Raw genomic sequence first — 17,879 nt, forward strand, 5'->3', positions numbered from 1 at the left:
GATATCCCCTCTAGGAAGTCATAATTGAATCCTCTGGTGGGTTTTTTTCTTTTTTGAAAAATAATTTTATTTTTAAAATTGAATTGATTTATGGATAAACGTTTGGGTGCCTCGGGTTAGTGGACCCTGTTTCTTTCAAAAGATAGTTCCAGTATTAAAAAACAAATTATTCAACTTACACTCTACTAAACTACACTCTAATCGGCCCTATCACGAGCTCCAACGTAACAAATTCATACTATGAATCCTAAAAAAAAGTAGCATGATTCACGTCATAGTGGAAATATTTACTACGAAATTAGGAGCTTACGATACCACTTTTTACACACGGAATAGTGGTACTTTTTTTCAGCATTCGTAGTACGAATTTGTCGGCGTCGGGGATCGTGATAGGGCCGATTATTTTGCTTTATGGTTGATGCTAACAAGTAGGAACTGACAAAAGCGAAAACTTCCGACCAATCAACGCTCTCCCAGTATACGAAAAGGTCATTGAAACTTGAAGATTATTTCGAAGAAAACAACTTACTACTGGAGAACCAATCTGGTTTTCGAAAAAAACATTCATGTGAGTCCGCACTAAATAATGTACTTGTAAGTTGGAAAGAGGAGATAGCTGAAAAAAAGTTTGTGTGTGCTGTTTTTCTCGACCTAAAAAGAGCTTTCGAGACAATAGACCGGAAAATACTATTGGATAAACTAAGAGGCTATGGAGTTAGAGAAGAAGAGCAGAAATGGTTTAACTCCTACCTATCCAACAGAACACAAAAAACATCAGTGAATGGAGTTTTGTCAAACAGCTTCGAAACAGTTTACGGAGTTCCCCAGGGATCGATTTTAGGCGCACTGCTATTCATCATATACATCAACGACATTAAAGAAGTTATTATCCATTCTCAAATTGTGCTTTTTGCCGATGATGCACTTATTTTCATATCGGGGAAAAACGCCGAAGATTGCACGAAACATTTACAAAAAGACCTCAAAAGAATCAGCGAATTGTTGAAAGCTAACAAATTAAAACTCAATGTGGCGAAATCGAAGTGTATGGCCTTAAAATATAACATCGACTTGAACCTGGAGATTGACAACGAAAAAATAGAACAAGTGCAAATAATTAAATATTTAGGTATAGTTATAGATAGCAAATTAAAGTTTAATATGCATATTGATAATTTAGTCAAAAAAATATCAAAAAAAAATGTATTTTTTAACAGAATAAGAAACAAACTATCTGTAATGTGTGCAATAAATATTTATAATGTAATGATAAAACCTCACTTCGAGTATTGTTCGTCAATTTTGTATCTTTGTTCTAATTCAGAATTGTTAAAATTACAACGGTTACAAAACAAATCTATGCGAATCATTCTTAAATGTAACCGTTTTACCTCTATAAGAACAATGCTTGATATTCTTCAATGGATGAATGTAAAGCAAAGAATTTTTGTTAATGTTTTATGTTTTGTGTTTAAAATTAAAAACAATTTACTGCCTAATTATTTAAGCCTTATGAGCTAAGAAATAGAGAAGATTTTAGACTTCCTCATTATGTAGATAATATTACACAAAATAGCATTTTGTATAAAGGTTGTCGTTTATTTAATTCACTTCCTTATGAAGCAAAAAATGAAACAAACTTCAAAAATTTTAAAAGATATGTAACTGAATTCATCAAATGTAACTATACTTAAGAATGTAAAAATTGTATATATGTACATAGAATTTAAGTTTAATATTATTATAAATTTGGAATTTTAATAGCAGAGTTCTGCTAAATAAATAAACTAAACTAAACTAATGAAAAATTCGCCAAATTTTTCACCGCTGTTATTTCAAAAATTTGGCCTGTGCACGAATTTCAAGTTGAAAAAAAAAATCGCCTTCGGCATGAAATACAAATTGAAAGTTAAAATTCAAACAACACTTTGATAATATTTTTTTTAAAGAATTTTTTATTTTCATCATAAGATTCAGACTAAATAGTTCGAAATTCGTTTTCATTCGAGTATATCACTTTAGGCTACATACTCAAGTGATTATAAAAGATATTCGCACTTATGCTAAATTTATAATTTAAGGCCTAAGCATCAATGTTGCATCTTTTTATTTTATATATTTTTTTTTGTTTTTAATTAAATAATTTATATTTATTATAATTTCTTTGTTTTTTTTTTTGTTCAAATTTCATCTAAAGCATTTTTATGCTTTTAAAAATAATTGTGTGTAAGAAAACAAAGAGTGTTTGTGTTTTAAGTTTCTACAATAATATTTTTTTTTTAATAAATGCATAAATAACGATATTTTCTTCTACAATTGGCACAGCTTTATAGTTTAATAATAAGTAAAATTAAAGAAAAAAAAAAACAAATAATAAAATAATATAAGAAAACAGCTCTTCACTGGTATTTTTTTTTTTTTTAAGAAAAAAATTTACACATAATAAATTTATGTTAACTTTTGGGCTAGTTTTTTTTATTAATAATATTTTTGCATTTTTCATTCCTTGACTATTTGATTCTCAATTTTACTTATTTTCTCCTGCAAATTTTTACTCTCCACCTCCATTAATTTCAAATCCCCCAGAATATTCTCTAGATTGGCAAGAATATTCCTCGATTTTTCCTGCTCAATTTGATCTTCCAAATCTCTCACCTCCCTCATCACATCTCCCGTCTCTTTAACCAAAACAATCAAATTCGAACAATGCGAATGCAATGTGATTAATAACTTATACGCCTTCTTTGAACTCTCACTATCTTTAGCAGTCGTAAAAAGCAAATCATCAGCAACAGTAAATTGTCGATCCAATTGCCCAGTGATTGTATTAATTTGCTTCTGAAGCTGCCTTGTGTCCCTCAAAACCTTTTCGATGTCATCTTTTTGCTTACGAATATTACCAATAATTTCTAGGATTCGAGTTGTATATGCCTTTCGGCTGGTCGTTCGATTTTCTTTCTGCAAAACACCCACCAATTGAGTGTGCAGAGCTGATTTGGCTTTCAAGTCAGCTTCGAGTTTAGTGACTTTCTCTTGGATGGACTCGAGCTTTTTCAGTCCGTCATTTGCTAGGGCGGAATTTGCATTCTTTGCTTTGGTCTTTTCCCAAGCTTGTTGTAGGGGTTCCCTATGTTGAACCCATTTCTCTTCCAACTTTGCCTTTCGACTTTGTGTGGAAGCAATTAATGCTTCCATTTTGGCTATATTCACTTCGGGATTCTCCAGAACCACACAAGTCCTCTCGTGGACTTTCTTTTCTTCTCTCAATTTTGCCTGAGTGACTTGAGATTGTTTACGAAGTTCCTTGGTATTATTGATGCTTATTTGAATCTGTTTGTGTTCCGAGAGATGCTCATCGATTGTCTGTCGGAGCTGTTCAATGTCCTTATTCAGATCTTGGATAGAACTGAAAAGAGAGACTAAGTAAGTGCTGCCTTTTTTCTTATCGCCTCCTTCAACGGAAGCAATCTTGACCAGAGCAGCTGTCTTAGCTTTGGGAACAGTCACGTTAGCCGACATGGCCAACGAAGACTGTTCGCTCTGAGTATTTATCAATTCAATAAGCTTGTCTGTGTCCAGTTTCATGGAATCGACTATTTTACATTCTTTGTCATTCATATGAATCAGAGAATTGGGCAGAGTATTGATTTTGGTCTCCTGGAAGATGCCAGGTGACCTCTTAAGCCAATACTTTTGCAATTCTGGAGAAGCTACTGATTCATTCTTTTGTGACGACGATAAACGTGGAACGTTTAGATTAACTTTCGACTTGAATGGAGTCGTTTGGGAATAGGAATCAATAAATACCTTATTCCACTCCCTCATCCCAAATTTCCTACAATATTGAGTCACCCAGGCACTATTCATAGAATAGTGGACATTTTTCTTAATCTTCTCTTCCAACGAAGTCAACTTGTCAGTTGTCACTTCGAGTGTTTGTTCGAAGAGAAGATTTTCATTTTCTTTGGGAAGCATTTCAATTAGAAACATAAAAAGTCTCCTCACCTCGACAATATTCGAATAGAGAAACGTTTGATAGCCAATATCGCCACGGAAGCCAATCAGAACACAAGCTTCGGCGAGTGTTGTTGCAACAGCAAATCGCTGTGCCATTGCGGGTGGCAGCGAACTGGGCAAGACTAAAGACGGATTTATAAGTTGGAAACATTTTGAGACAGTTTGGACGATTAATTCGGGGGAGAAACTTGATAGACTGACAATTTCTTCGTCAATTTCGCAGCCGATTTGCCGCAATGAATGGACGATGATTTTATCAATTTCATCCATTTTTTTGCCTGTTTGTTGTTTTGGTCTGGTTGTTGTGGTGGTTCTGGAATGTTTTTTTTTTTTTTTAGATTGATTTTGTGTTGAATTTGAAAATATATAAACTAATTCTAAACAAAAAAAATAACAATTTGTAAAAATTGATTAATAAATTATTTTTATTCTTCTACATCGAGATAGAGAAGGCGAGAAAAACACTTTTTGAGGAGATAAAATTCAATGGAAATGTCAAAATAAGTGCAATCGTATTTTTTTCAAGTGTGTTTTTTTATAGGGTAGTGAGTGGGAAAGAGACAAACAGAGTTTGCAAAATTTTGTTGTCATCAGCTGGTAGGGGTAAAGAAATGTCAGATGGGTATTAAGGTGGAAACAGAATAGGGGAAACTGTTATTTTTGAAGACAGGATGACTCGCTTTTTATTCGCATTTTGCTCTGGAGAGGAATATAATTTGGCTATGGACGAATGTAGATTTTGGGCACAGTACACATAAAAAGGTAATATATTCCGAATTGACATTGGTCGCCAGATTGTCAAAACATGACAATTTGGCGACCAATGTCAGCTACCGAATTCTTAATTGTTTAAAATACCGACGAAAAACGCACAAAAACCGATAAACCACGCACACCACTAATTTTTAAACATTTTCATTTTCCGCGATGAAACACGAAGAAAATTTGTTATTTTTCAATTTATAATATTTTTAAATGACATTTTATAAATTAAAACAAAAACAAATTTCCTGTTTACTGCGATTGAAATATAAAAATTATGTGTACTGTGGATTTTGGGAACTCGAATATTGATCTATTACAAAATCAACACCTTTTGAGTTGTGACACTATCTCGCTCAACACGTGTGATATAGTTAAATTAATTATTATCAAATTGCAAGTTTCCTGTAAATTGATGTATGAGTAATTTTTTTACAAGGCTATTCTAAAGCTTGTAACCGAAGACAATGCTAAAGCCTGTGGCCTAGCTTTGGAATACGATGTCGATCGAATTGGGAGGCTTCGTATTATTGTTTTCGCTTTCGACCGTATCGTTTTAACTTCCCATGGATTTACGACACCTTTTTTTTGGCGGATATTTTGTTTCGACCGACGAAAGATATTTTAATTAAATACTTATTTAATACACTTTCAGTTGTTTATTTTTGTAAACATATGAAAATCTTAGCTACCATACAAGTTATCGATAAGATACTCAGAAAAATTTTATCTCGGCTAAATTTTTGCGATAATTTTTATGGGAGCTAAAATTTAGCTCGAACTGCGTACCAGGCTTAAATCTAGAAAATTAAAAAAATCCGAATATATTTTCTCAAATGGCGCCCAACGATAGAAGTTCTTGGCATTAGTATTGAATTATTTGTAACAAAATGGACATACATTTCTCAAATTCACACAATTTAATATTTGTCTACTACAATAAAAAAAACGTTTCACTGTTTTCGTAAATGGCGCAAAACGATTCACAAAAAAAAACAAAAAAAAATACAATAAATTCTCAGCTTTGTGTGTGTTTACAAAAACTAACACTAAAAAAAATAATATTGTCAAAGAATAATTCAAAAATCAAGATAATTATTTACATTTATTAAAAATTGTTAACAAATAATGTGAATAAATTTATATAGTTTGTTCAATAAATTCACCAAATGTTACCTTTCTTAAATGGCGCCCAACGGTTATGCGAATTGTGGTTTTAAATAAAATCAGTTGTTCAATATAAGTTCAAGTGACCTCAACTCCTGGGCGAAACGCTTTATTAATTTTTGGAGTTGAGGTCACTTGAACTTATATTGAATTATATTCAATCACTCCACTTAAAATAAAAATAATTTTAATAATTTTTTATTATTTTTGTTATTTTTTTCTTCGTTAAAATCAGTTGGTTATTAAAATTCGACTTTCAATCATTCAACATTACACTATTTACTATAACGCTCATTAAGGTTTTGATATACCTATTTTTTTCAATTACTGTCATAATGTTTTTAATTCATGTATCTGTTTATATTTTTCTAAAGCTATTGTTAAGTAAATAATGTATAGATAAAGATCTGTGACATAACATAAATAACAAAGTATCTTCATTTCACTTTATGTCATATTGTAAAACACTTTTGAAAAGTCATTTTCAAAAGTGACCTACGCGATTTTCAAAAGTGTAAGCGATTTCAATCTAAACTACCACCCCATAGTTGGTTTAACTAGTGTTCAGAGAGTACCTACGAATTTCTGTTTGAATTGAGATCGTTTAAGTTTTTCGATTTTCAAACTTACTTCTGTGTGGCGACACACAAAATTCATTAACTTTAAAATATCATTGGATTATCTAGTAACGTTGTGTTTCATTTTAAGGTGCCGTTTTTTTCAATAAATACGATCAATACAACAAAAAAAAAAAATACTCTGTCTGACGAAAGGTTTACCATGAAGCATCGAATTCCACATTGGGCGCCAATTTTTAATTTTGTGCAAAAAAGTTAGAAACAAGAAATTGTGAATGGAAGTGTTGGGAAGAGGTTGTTAAAATTAGAAAAAGTTCGGGGAACTCGTTGTAAAGCTCAGCAACAATCATGCCGCGATGCGGAAGAAATAATTTTCATTCAAGAGGAAAGACATTTGTACGTACTTACCATCAACTATACTCACTTTAGTCCAAGTATTAAGTTTTTTTTTATGCAATTTACTTTGGTCTCTATACGTTAAATAAAACACAAAACTAATAATGTATTTGATTGAAATTATCTATTTGAAAAAAAAAACATATTGGATTTTCATTCATTATCATCAGGCAATCGTTGGCGAGCGTTTCCTTTGGCGGCAAACTTTCGTTTTTTGAAGGCTGTAGGTACACCTATCGCCACACTTGGATCAAGGCTCTCAATAGTCTTCTCTTTGAATCTTTTTACGGGAGGTTCATAAGGAATTTCTGATACTACAGGTGGAACATAATAATTATTCGATACTGGTAGCTCCCAATTGATTGGTTTTTCTTCTGGTCTAAAGTTAAATGAATTAAAAAATTAAATATCGAACCGATTAAAATTGCGTTTTTCTTACTTTTTCTCCACAGTTACCCATGCCCCAATCTCTGGCGTTTTAGATTCCTCTTCGGTCTTAAATGTTTGTCGTTTTTCTTCTTTGGCAGTCTCCTCAATCGGATCCTTTCGACGATACATTTTTAGTCGTTCACGATTATACTTTGCAACTTCTTCGGGGGCGTTCTTTTGGAATTCTTTAGCTTCCTGCTGCATTTGAATCTCTTGTTGGGCCTCAGCTATTTTATTGATCTTATCGTACTCCTCGATTGAAAGAAAACCTTCTTTGGGTTCTGTCCAAACCGATTCGTTTGTTTTGACATTCCAATAGTATATGTGACCTTCGTCTGATTTAGCCTGTACCCATAACGAAGCATTAGGAACACTTTCTGGATCTGGAACTTTGCCAACTGTTGGCCGAAGTGAGTCATTATCGTCGCCTTCTTCATCTGAGCTACCAGGCAATCGCATCGGATCTATTTGGCCCGGCCTTCTTCCACCCCTTCCGCCACTTAAATGACTACCTGATGCACCTGCAACACTCATGACTGAAGAAACAGACCTTGCAGTCATGTCACCTTTGGAATGTATATCCATGGCATAAGATCTCAAGGCGGCCTCTTCCATTTTACGAATTTCCATGTCCATTTTTTGACGTTCCTTTTCGGATTTTTCGCTACTCCGACTAATGTCAGTGATGCGTTTGGCCACACTGGCCTTGTGCCTTTTACCGCTTTCATGGAAAGCTATACTCTAATTAATAATGAAAATAAATTAAAATTGTAAAAACAAAACTAACAATTTTGCTGCTATAAAGCTTTACGGATGCTAATTGTGCTTCTGTAAGGTTTTATAGAGGCAAAATTTTAAGTTGGGATGTCCTGTTAGTGAACAATAAATATTCAAAACATACCGCCTTGTTGTCACTTATCCAGCACTTGCAGAAGTCACAGTACTTCTTTTCATTTGATTTCCAGTAATCAGTCCTAAATCGAGAAAAATTAAGAATCAATAAGTTAAAAAGCTCCTAAAGGACATAAATCATGATAAGAGAACTAGAATATTATATTGAAATAGCCTTATAATTTTCTGTTCCGTTAATTAACCTATGGGTCATACATTTTAGAAAATTGTTCAATTAAAACAACAAGCGTACACAAATAAATACCTACATATCGGAAATTAAATCACTGCGTTCTAATGCGACTTAAGCATGCCAAATGAGCTCTAGACCCCCAAGGCATTAGGTGGCTAATATCACGTGACTTGACCAGAATTCCTCATGGACAAAGTGTTAACTATGGAAACTACGTTCATTTGGAATTAACAATTCGTCAAGTTTCACATTATGGGACAACAGAACCACAGGCATGCAATGTAGTAGAAATAACGAATGCAGCAAAAGTTGCATGTAGCTGCTTGGAATGTGTGAAATAAGCCAATAAAGGGTGTTCTTTACAGAACTGTTGGAATCTATGACAGCAAGAAAAAATGGTTATCGTTATAATTTTGACAGTTTGTGGGTAACGATTAACGGTTTCTTGAACTGAAATTTAACCAGCCAAGTGCTTTTTTACTTGCTCTATAGGGCAAGTATTGGTTTCGTGTAGAAAAAAAAATCGAGGTTTTAATCAAAACCAACATTACGATGATGGAGAAGATCAAAAAAGTGGTTTTCGTCATGCCGTCCGTCGGTCTGTGCGTGTGTGCGTCCATCTGTACATCGAGCTAGGGCCTAAACGGGTGGATGGATTTGCTTGAAACTTGGTACAGATGATTTTTACGTAATTTCCTAGGTCCGTTTTTTTTATTTTTTTAATATCTCCAATTTAACGCATATCTCCCATATAACGTTTTCGAGGTATTTCAAATTTCTCGAAAACAGCTCTAACGATTTCGTTTAAATTTGGTGTGCGCAGTACTCTTATTGATTCCAACAAAACTGCGTTTTTAGTTTTTCTCAAAAAATGCCAAGAGCGGAAATATGGCGTTGCCGTTTTTCAAAAATTGACATGTTTTTTAAGTCCATATATTTCATCAAAGCATAAGTCAATTTTTTCAAAATTTACAGACATCATAGGTATTGAAGTGTAAAATGTAAAAAAAAATTAAAAAAAAAAGTTTTTCAAAAAAATTTTAAAAAATTGAATTTTTTTAGCTTTCGATTTTTTTTTTGTTTTTATTTTTTTTTTTCTTCACAAAATCTTAAATTTCCAATAGATATTTAAGATAAAGATGCTTTGAACTACAAGAGCAAGTACGTGCGACCCAGTCGTGCATTTTATTTGGTTTAAATATGTAATTAAAGTTTTTTTTCTTAATAATACAAGTAAAGTTTTAAGTGGACTTGCCACTTGCAAGTAAGGAAGCAAGCTAGTAGGCTTGTTAGCGATGTGTCATCGTGGTAGTCAAATTTGGAATATTACAAGTGTATGCTACTTCTATGCCATTGTGAAGAGATACGATCAAAACTATTGAAAGGAAGGCATCAGAAATTAGTTTCACACTGAAATTATAACTTTTAAAAAATTCAAAAATCTTTATTTCCTAAAAAAAAAACACTCTTTATCCAGTCATGTTGATAAGACATCTAATGTAATCTACACCTAATTTGTGGTGATTTGACTGAAATTATAATAAGGAACTAAACAACTTGCATTCTAAGGGCCAGTTGTACAAACGTGGTTCAGCCTCGGATCAGGAATCTAACCCACCGATTTCTGGGGATTAGCTGTGGGTCAACTTCGGTTCAAGCATGGATGTGGCTATTTTTACATATGTGGACCTTGCACGGGTGCTAAACCTTAACCTTACCACCGATTTCAGAAGATAAAAGTTGCTGATCCGCGGATCAAATATTTGTACAACTGGCCCTAAGGGTAAATGTGAACGAATGTGGGTACTGTAATATTATTTTCGTATAGTCTAGAATATACAATATACATGATCAGAGGAAACTGAGCACAGTATCAGCAACTGTCAAAGCTGAAACACAATCACGCTTTGAGGCGTCGCTTCGTTGCGTTACGTTGAGAAATCCTCAAAGCGCGCTTCTGTCACTTTGACTTTGAACAGCTGATTGCAACATAAAATCTGCTGTCAAATAAAAAAAACACAGTCACTCACAAAATTATTGGGCCAAGTCTTTATCTTGATTTAATTGTGGAAAAATGAAAAAGGATATTAATGTGTTTAAAAAATTCATAGAAATTTGTTTATTCTTTAATCCTATAGTTATAAAAACAAAACCAATCAAAACCAATCAGTCTGGTTGAACTTTTGCTCGCTTTCTTACGTTTCCTTACGTTTGTCAAAAAAAGCGTACGTAAAAAAAGCGTCATTGTGGGAGGTTATAGAGATTTCATATGGTTGAACTTTTGGCAGTTGTCAAAATCGACGGCAAAGCGTAATTGTGTTTCAGCTTTTATCGTTTCCGTAGTCATTATCATCATCTTTGACGTTATCGTTATTGCTATCGTCACTATAATCTTTATCAAATCGTTCAACTGTAACACCCAGCTCGTTACAAATCGACCACACAGCACGTTCACATGAGGCAATCATAACGCACAGACTGCACCCGATTACAATACACTACAATGTTTTAATTTTTGTTGCTTTACATATCGAATTTATCTAAACAAATACTCATAATTTAAATTTAGAAACTATGTCTCAAAAAATTCATCAAAGTGCATTTTTGACTGCAGTTTCCTTGCCTTATGAACCTCAAAGCCCAATGCAAAGTTTTTAAAAATAGAATATTATGTTTATGAGTAAATTCATGTCACATGATGTATGTATATAATACGAGTAGAACGTTTATTGAACCAACAAAATAAAACTAAAAAATATATAAATACTAAACCAATTGACAAAAAATAAATTCCATAACAAATTGTTCTATACACATTGAACAAGGCATTTCAACATTAACATAAATGCCGAGAATGTCATAGTGTCAATCCTTTACGTTGACAATGACCTTTGACACGCTTTTCTCTACAGTAGATATTCCAACTGCGAAAAAATTCTCCATTACGTGAGGGTGTAACATTACGCCGGAAAAGACTATAAATTTTTGTGAGGTCATTATCATCGACTTGTGTGTGTCATTTGCTATAGCTTGTCAAAAGTCCTGTCCGGAGACTTAAAAGAAAAGAAAAAAAAAAAGTAGTAGTTGGGTTGTTTTATTTATCAACCGATAATGATGATGGTAGTATACTAGGTTGTGAAAAAAAAATAAAAGAATCACAGGCAGTTACCAAACGAAGGAGTTATATTTTGTGACATACATAACATGTTGTACGTGACGATGACGTGTGTTGGTGGTGAAGAGAGTTCGTTTTTTTTTTTTTTCGTGTGACCTAATAATGTCTCGGTTCATAGAGTCGAAAGGACTGGGAGAGTTGACAGGGAGGAGATTGATAATGTCCTGCACCTGGTTGTGGGTTATATATATTTCATTTTGTTTTTTGTAAGGAATTTTATTATTGCGACAAGAGTGTTGACGCACACGAAACAAGTAACTGTGCTTGAAAACTTGTTAGCATTCCTTTTCGTGAAAATAAATCAATTTGACTAGGTTCTTGGTATGATAGGTGTTTTGTCGTCATTTTTTATTGAGAATTTATGCAGACTAGACTTTTGTAGGTAATTCGTATATTTTATAACTTCCAAAGGCTAATGGAATAATTTTAAGGTTGCCTGCACTGAGTTCTGGCTTAAGATTTTTTTTTGAAAGACGGGTGCGGTTTTATGATGACTCGGTCCTTAGCCTCATAATAGCCATGAGAATGTGCTACCTCAAAACCAATACAGTAACTTGCAAACTTTTAACAGTCCAAATGAGAAAATTTACATCGATGTCACACTGGTGAGTTTGGCCTTCGGCGGCAGTGGCGTTAAATTCATTTAGTTTCGCTGTAGGGCCTTGAAAGAGAAGTGAGTGAATCATATTGAGTCCATTCGCATCTCTGAAACCAGGTAAGGTGATTTCGGCGGAGGTTGGAAAAGCAACATTCCCTACTAATTATTTTGCTCCTATAAAGCTTTACAGAAACAACTGTAGTATCTTTAAGCCTTTATAGACGCAGATTTGTCAGAGTCTCGTCGATGTCATTTCATGTGTTGTGTGTTAGAAAATGTAAAGAAAAACAAAATCAATTATAATAAAGTTACTGGCGGACCATAATGCGCCGTATACATGAGTGACAACTTTCCAGTAAATTGTTCATACAACTGTCAAATGCTCTTTTGTCATTAAAATGGCAAAGAATGTGCAAGTTCCTTTATCTTCTACAAACTACAATACAAGTTAGTCCTTTCCATTAAACAAACGAGTTCCAGCCAATGCCAATGCTAAAATACAGGTCTCAAGGAACTTGAGAGCACTTCATATTCTTAGAATTTGTCCCCGGGCGCCATTTATTCTAAGTGTGATACCCTCCAACGAAACGTTCTTGTTCAAGATGAGGTATTCAAAAGAACCCCTTATACCTTTAACGTTTATGTATATCCCGATTAGCTGGTTGTTAGCCCCTATTTGAGGAAGTCACTAATTTTTAGGTTGTCTTATCTATTTCATTCCATTGTAAAAGTGCAATTTTTTCTATTTCTTTTTATTGACCCCTAATTTCCATCGTTTTTTGTCTTTGCCGTACTCGTTTTTCTTTTTTATTTTAGATTTATCCTAATTTATAAACAAAAAAACATTGATATTTACATCTGTTGCGGAGCACTTTAACATGTGTACACTTTTATATTTATAGAAGCTTTAAAGCATACGTAGAAACATTCCACAAAAAAACCAACATCACGTTTAAGATTCACGACGACATGAAAGGTTTCACTAACGCTCTCATTAATCAAAACATTAAGAATTTTGGAATAGACAAAAAAAAACGGCACACGAGCAGTGCGAGCAGCACTCGTCTTATATGAGTAATGAGTCATAATAGCGCGTCGTCTACCGATCGATCTTAAAGAAGCAATAATAGAAGCAAAACACATATTCGTTGTGATGTGTGTCGTCGCGTCAAATTGCTTAGACACATTTCAAATATATCTACGTCACATTTTGTCTGTCGCTTGGGCAAATCGCCATTGTTTACACGCTACTGACTGCATCGCATGTTGATATTGTAAAGCTCCCTCTATATGTGACATGAGAGTGAACAAGGACATCAATATAATATCTATTTTCTGTTGCCGAACGGAACGGAAATACGACGAAGACCCGCATCGCAGTCCGTTTTGTTCCGCCTAATCCCGCATCACACCGCTCAAATGACAGGCATTCTGGGTGTTGAATTTTTTTTTTTAGACATTTTGTAATGGAAATGTGGTAAAACTTTCCATAGTGGGTGGTTGATGGAAAAAAAAATCTTCAAAGTAAACAGAATCTCATTAGGGAATTGTTGTTTTTGTGTTCATTCATATTTATCGACAACAAAAAAAAAAAAAAACAACCAAACATTAAACTTGGAAATCTCTCCTCTATAGGCAATTATGGTGGTTTCAGTTAGAAAATGTGTCATAGTCAATTTAGTTCATTTACATTTTTTTGTGAGAATAATTTGTAACTAACATTGATTTTGAGGCAATTTGGTGACTTGTTGTTTTTTTTTTTTTGAGTTGAATTAAAAAAAAAAATTCACTCAATATTTTATGAGAAAATTAGGAAAGCAATTTAAAAAAGATAGAAAACTTTTTATTTCTTCTCTGTTGAGATACTTTATTTTGATCACGCCTTTATCACAACGCGTCGCGCAGAGCGGTATGAAGAATATAGAAATAAATGGCTTTAGAAATGTCATGTATAATATTAGCACCTCATAAACATTTTGACAGTTCACACTTCTTGTATTGTTTATGAATTCTTTACGGCAGCAAGGTAAATGGAATAAATTTTCATTTCTCAATGAAATTATTATCGTTGGAGGAATGCCTAGAAAAAGAATTTTTATTTGAGTTAAATGTTTGAAATATTGTTAGAGCCAGGTATACACATGAACAAATGTCAATAAATTTTGAAGAACATGTTGGAAATTGTGTGTTTTGTTAGGGTGGTCCTTATATTGTTTTGTATATTTTTTGGGGATATACTTTTTGATTCATAACAACTGTCGAGATAACAAACTTGTAAAAATTTGGCTAAGAACCTGTAGGCCTATATTCTTTATATTATTTTATTAATTTTTTACACTTTTTAAGCTTCTATTATTCATTTTAAAAATGTTCTTATTTAATTATACTACAAAGATATGTTATATGACATATTTTTCTTTCCTTTTAAAATAGGGTTGCCACATAGAAGTTCCCATTTTAAAAGCTATAACCCTATTTTTTCATTTTCTCTATTAACTTATATTTCATTTGACACCAATTTGCACCCCTAAGCTCGATGGCCGTTTCTTTGGCTATTGCCTATTCTTACCCTGTTCTACATTTATGTCTATAACTTTTTTCCCACAGGGAATTGAAGCTTAACGCCATATAAACATTTGATCTAAGCAAAAATACCTTTGTTATTGGTCTCAGGGCCAAAATTACCATTATCCTTTGGCTGTCATATGTCACGGTTTGACGTTTAGTTCAAATATTGTCCACCGATAGCCCATTAAAATCCCCAATTTAGATTTGAAAACCTTGAAACAATCTCTTTCTCACTGACGCAGCTAGAGGGTTTGTGTTTTATTTTACTTTCAAAAAGAAAGCTGTTTTTTTTTTTTTTATCTAAAATCAAAATGTTTATTAAATAAAACATCAACTACTTACTCATTTACCATAAATTAACGTCATTTTTGATTTATTTATTTTATCAAATAAATTCTGCTTAAACTACATACATTTATATACGTAACGCACATTTTTTCTTCTTCCATCTCCATCACTTCTTAAACAGAAATTATTATAATAAAAGATCTATTTTATAGACTAACAAAGCATTATTTTTGTTTTTTTATTTTAATTTTTCAATAAACACAAAAAAAAACTAAATAAAAAAAAGAAAACTATCAATTATCAATCGAGTATAATGTTTGATAAATAATACTTTATATCTTATATTAACAATTGAAAGGAATAATACACGTTCAGAACGATAGAACGAGGGGAGTTTATATGAGTTACATAATATAACCTACGCCTACTTTATATAATAATTTTTAAAATTCATTTAGTGTATAATTAGTTTATATAATAAGTAGCGCTCATCGTTCAAATATTCTATAATAAATATAATCTATAATTCTTTGGTCTTTTTGGTTCTAAGCATAATATATGCACAATCGTACAATCTCCAACATCCTATACACATTCAAACCTTTTTTTTTTTTACAGTCTAACCCGCTTATTTGATTTTAGACTAGTTCAGATATTTAAAATGACGATTTTTAAAAAATCAACGCATAACTGTATGTATCCAATCAGATTGAAATGTTTGCCAGCTTTGGGAAATGGATTGATGAAAATTTGACATATCAAACTGTCATTTCAAGTCATACAATGCTGTCACTTATTTAATTTAGTTTAAAAATCGACTAAATTTGAATTTATACTGTCAAATGAACTCATTATCAATTTTTAAAAGTACTTTATTATTTTTATTATAGCTTACATGCAGTCGAAATAAGATTGTTTTTTCGTGAACACATTCTAATTTTGCTATCTGTCACTTTATAGCATTTAAAATAACTTTTTAGTATACGATTTGCTGTCACATAGAGAAACCTTACGCTTGCCGAATTGATCATCTTCTGAACTGTCAAACTGACATATGAACTTAAATTCGTGCTGTTTCTTTATGAAAATTCGCACTGCCTTACCCTTGCTACTTATTGGTTATGAAACTTGGGTAAAATAAATTCTGAATCGATAAACGAATCAATTAAGCGGATTGGACTGTAGTTCGTTTTTCTTTGGTTCTCATCAATTTGATATCAATTTTTTTTTAATTTTAATTTTTTTTTTAAATTTCTAGACTGGAATATAATTTTAATGTTTCGAATTGATTTATATAAATTTATAATATTTTATTATATTAATCATGTACAACGGGTGCTAGAGGTTTTTTCAGCTTCATGAGGACGGGATAATGTATGTTTTCATCGTAAAGTTCTGTTCCCTGCAACTCTAGATGTCGCTGCCAAATGATTTCATTATATCGATGAATTACGTCACAATTGAAACCTTTTCGAAGGCATTCTTCGACAAAAAGACTTAAAGTTTTGCCACGTTGAGGTGCCATTACTAAAGCTTCACCGCCACGAGATAAATAGAACCAAATCGTATCTACAAGAGCTGAACGTGCTTCATCAAAAAATAAACAATCTGCCGAAAGTATACAATCGAATTTTTCAAATTCATTTATAGATCGTGTGGTTGTATCTTCCCATTTTAAAACCGAACACTTAGTATAACAGGAGAGTTCATTAAGGCAAACGGTTTTCCGGACATTATCCACTGACACATCATTGCCGTCGGTAAGGTGGACTGCAAAGGGTTTTGAATATTTTGAAAGCATTAAGCCGGTTAGGCAAGTCATTCCACCGCCTAATTCCAATATCCATTTACCCCTATAACTTTCAAGATCCGAAAGAACATAAACTGTCAGAGCTTCCTCTGATGGCCAAACGCAGATATTTCCTGTATTATTAAATCCCATCAAATCATTGGCTGTCAAATGTCGATCGATATGATGAATATTAACTGAATGTTCAATCGGTCCAATGAGAACCTTATATTTGTACCAATTGTCAGGTTTGCCAAGGCAATTTAAAGCTATATGATCTTCGAAGCTATCCTGTTTTAGCAAGTCAAAACTCTTAAATCGACGCACTGAAGCTGTACGTTCTTCATCTTCAGATGATATTGTTTCTTCTGAGTCCTTACGCAAAACTTTTGCCAGAATCTTCCATCGTTTGCGTGCATTTGTTGGCAGCACTGCCGGTGAAGGTGGACTTTGACTTAATAATTTGTCATTATTATTGATTTCCAGCTTTGGCCGGCAATCTCGTACAATTTTGATTTCCTTCATCAGATGACCGTTTTCTTTGATCGTATTCAAAGTATTGTCAATATCGTATTCAAGCATTAACGATATTGATGATAATTGTTGAATTGACTCGGCAGATGGCGTTCTGTTATTTTGTACTAACGTTTTGGTGGCCATTATTTTTTAATTTCTTTTTAAGTTTTGTTTTTTTTTTTTTTTATTTTTTTGGTTTCACAGCGTTACGATATGATGAATGTTTGTAATTTTTTGATTAGATTTGCTTTGGTTAATCTTTTGTTTCTAGAGTTGTTGAATAAGTTTCAGCTCATTGTGTAGATATGAAGTTGTGGTACTTGGTGATAAATCTGGCAGGAAAAAGAATATTTATTTAGATGGATGTATTTAAAGAAAATAATGTCCCCCTTATTTGTGAGCTGGTTTGCTGTGGTGAAAAGGATTTGTTTCCCAAACTTAAAGGCACCATTAAGTCTAAATTTTCATATCATCTAGTACAATTTTTTAGTAAAACTACCTTTCTCACATTT

General features: G+C 32.8%; 3 protein-coding genes across 4 annotated transcripts in view; all 3 read right to left on the bottom strand.

Annotated features, from left to right (window-relative positions):
• Nucleotides 1–2,217: 2,217 nt before the first annotated feature.
• On the bottom strand, nucleotides 2,218–4,519 carry LOC129906282 (coiled-coil domain-containing protein 22 homolog). Its single transcript, XM_055981970.1, has one exon. The coding sequence runs from the start codon at nucleotides 4,285–4,287 to the stop codon at nucleotides 2,500–2,502; it is 1,788 nt and encodes a 595-aa protein (XP_055837945.1). The 5' UTR covers nucleotides 4,288–4,519; the 3' UTR covers nucleotides 2,218–2,499.
• Nucleotides 4,520–7,046: 2,527 nt separating this feature from the next.
• Nucleotides 7,047–17,879, bottom strand: part of LOC129907409 (WW domain-binding protein 4) — a 121,915-nt gene continuing 111,082 nt past the window's right edge. The window contains exons 2-4 of the mRNA XM_055983598.1: nucleotides 8,251–8,323; nucleotides 7,360–8,090; nucleotides 7,047–7,299 (exon numbers count right to left, since the gene is read on the bottom strand). Coding sequence (XP_055839573.1) covers nucleotides 7,074–7,299; nucleotides 7,360–8,090; nucleotides 8,251–8,323 — 1,030 coding nt within the window. The 3' untranslated portion in view covers nucleotides 7,047–7,073. The remainder of the gene's footprint in view (nucleotides 7,300–7,359; nucleotides 8,091–8,250; nucleotides 8,324–17,879) is intronic.
• Nucleotides 15,836–17,879, bottom strand: part of LOC129907408 (calmodulin-lysine N-methyltransferase) — a 100,428-nt gene continuing 98,384 nt past the window's right edge. For both annotated transcript variants that reach the window (XM_055983597.1, XM_055983596.1), the window contains one exon: nucleotides 15,836–17,699. In XM_055983597.1, coding sequence (XP_055839572.1) covers nucleotides 16,381–17,511 — 1,131 coding nt within the window. In that variant the 5' untranslated portion in view covers nucleotides 17,512–17,699 and the 3' untranslated portion in view covers nucleotides 15,836–16,380. The remainder of the gene's footprint in view (nucleotides 17,700–17,879) is intronic.

This window comes from Episyrphus balteatus, chromosome 1 (genome assembly GCF_945859705.1).
Source record: "Episyrphus balteatus chromosome 1, idEpiBalt1.1, whole genome shotgun sequence".
Taxonomy (NCBI): domain Eukaryota; kingdom Metazoa; phylum Arthropoda; class Insecta; order Diptera; family Syrphidae; genus Episyrphus; species Episyrphus balteatus.

Bases quoted from the DNA above. Each gene is read 5' to 3' on its own strand.
- LOC129906282 (XM_055981970.1), bottom strand. From the start codon at position 4,287: ATGGATGAAATTGATAAAATCATCGTCCATTCATTGCGGCAAATCGGC.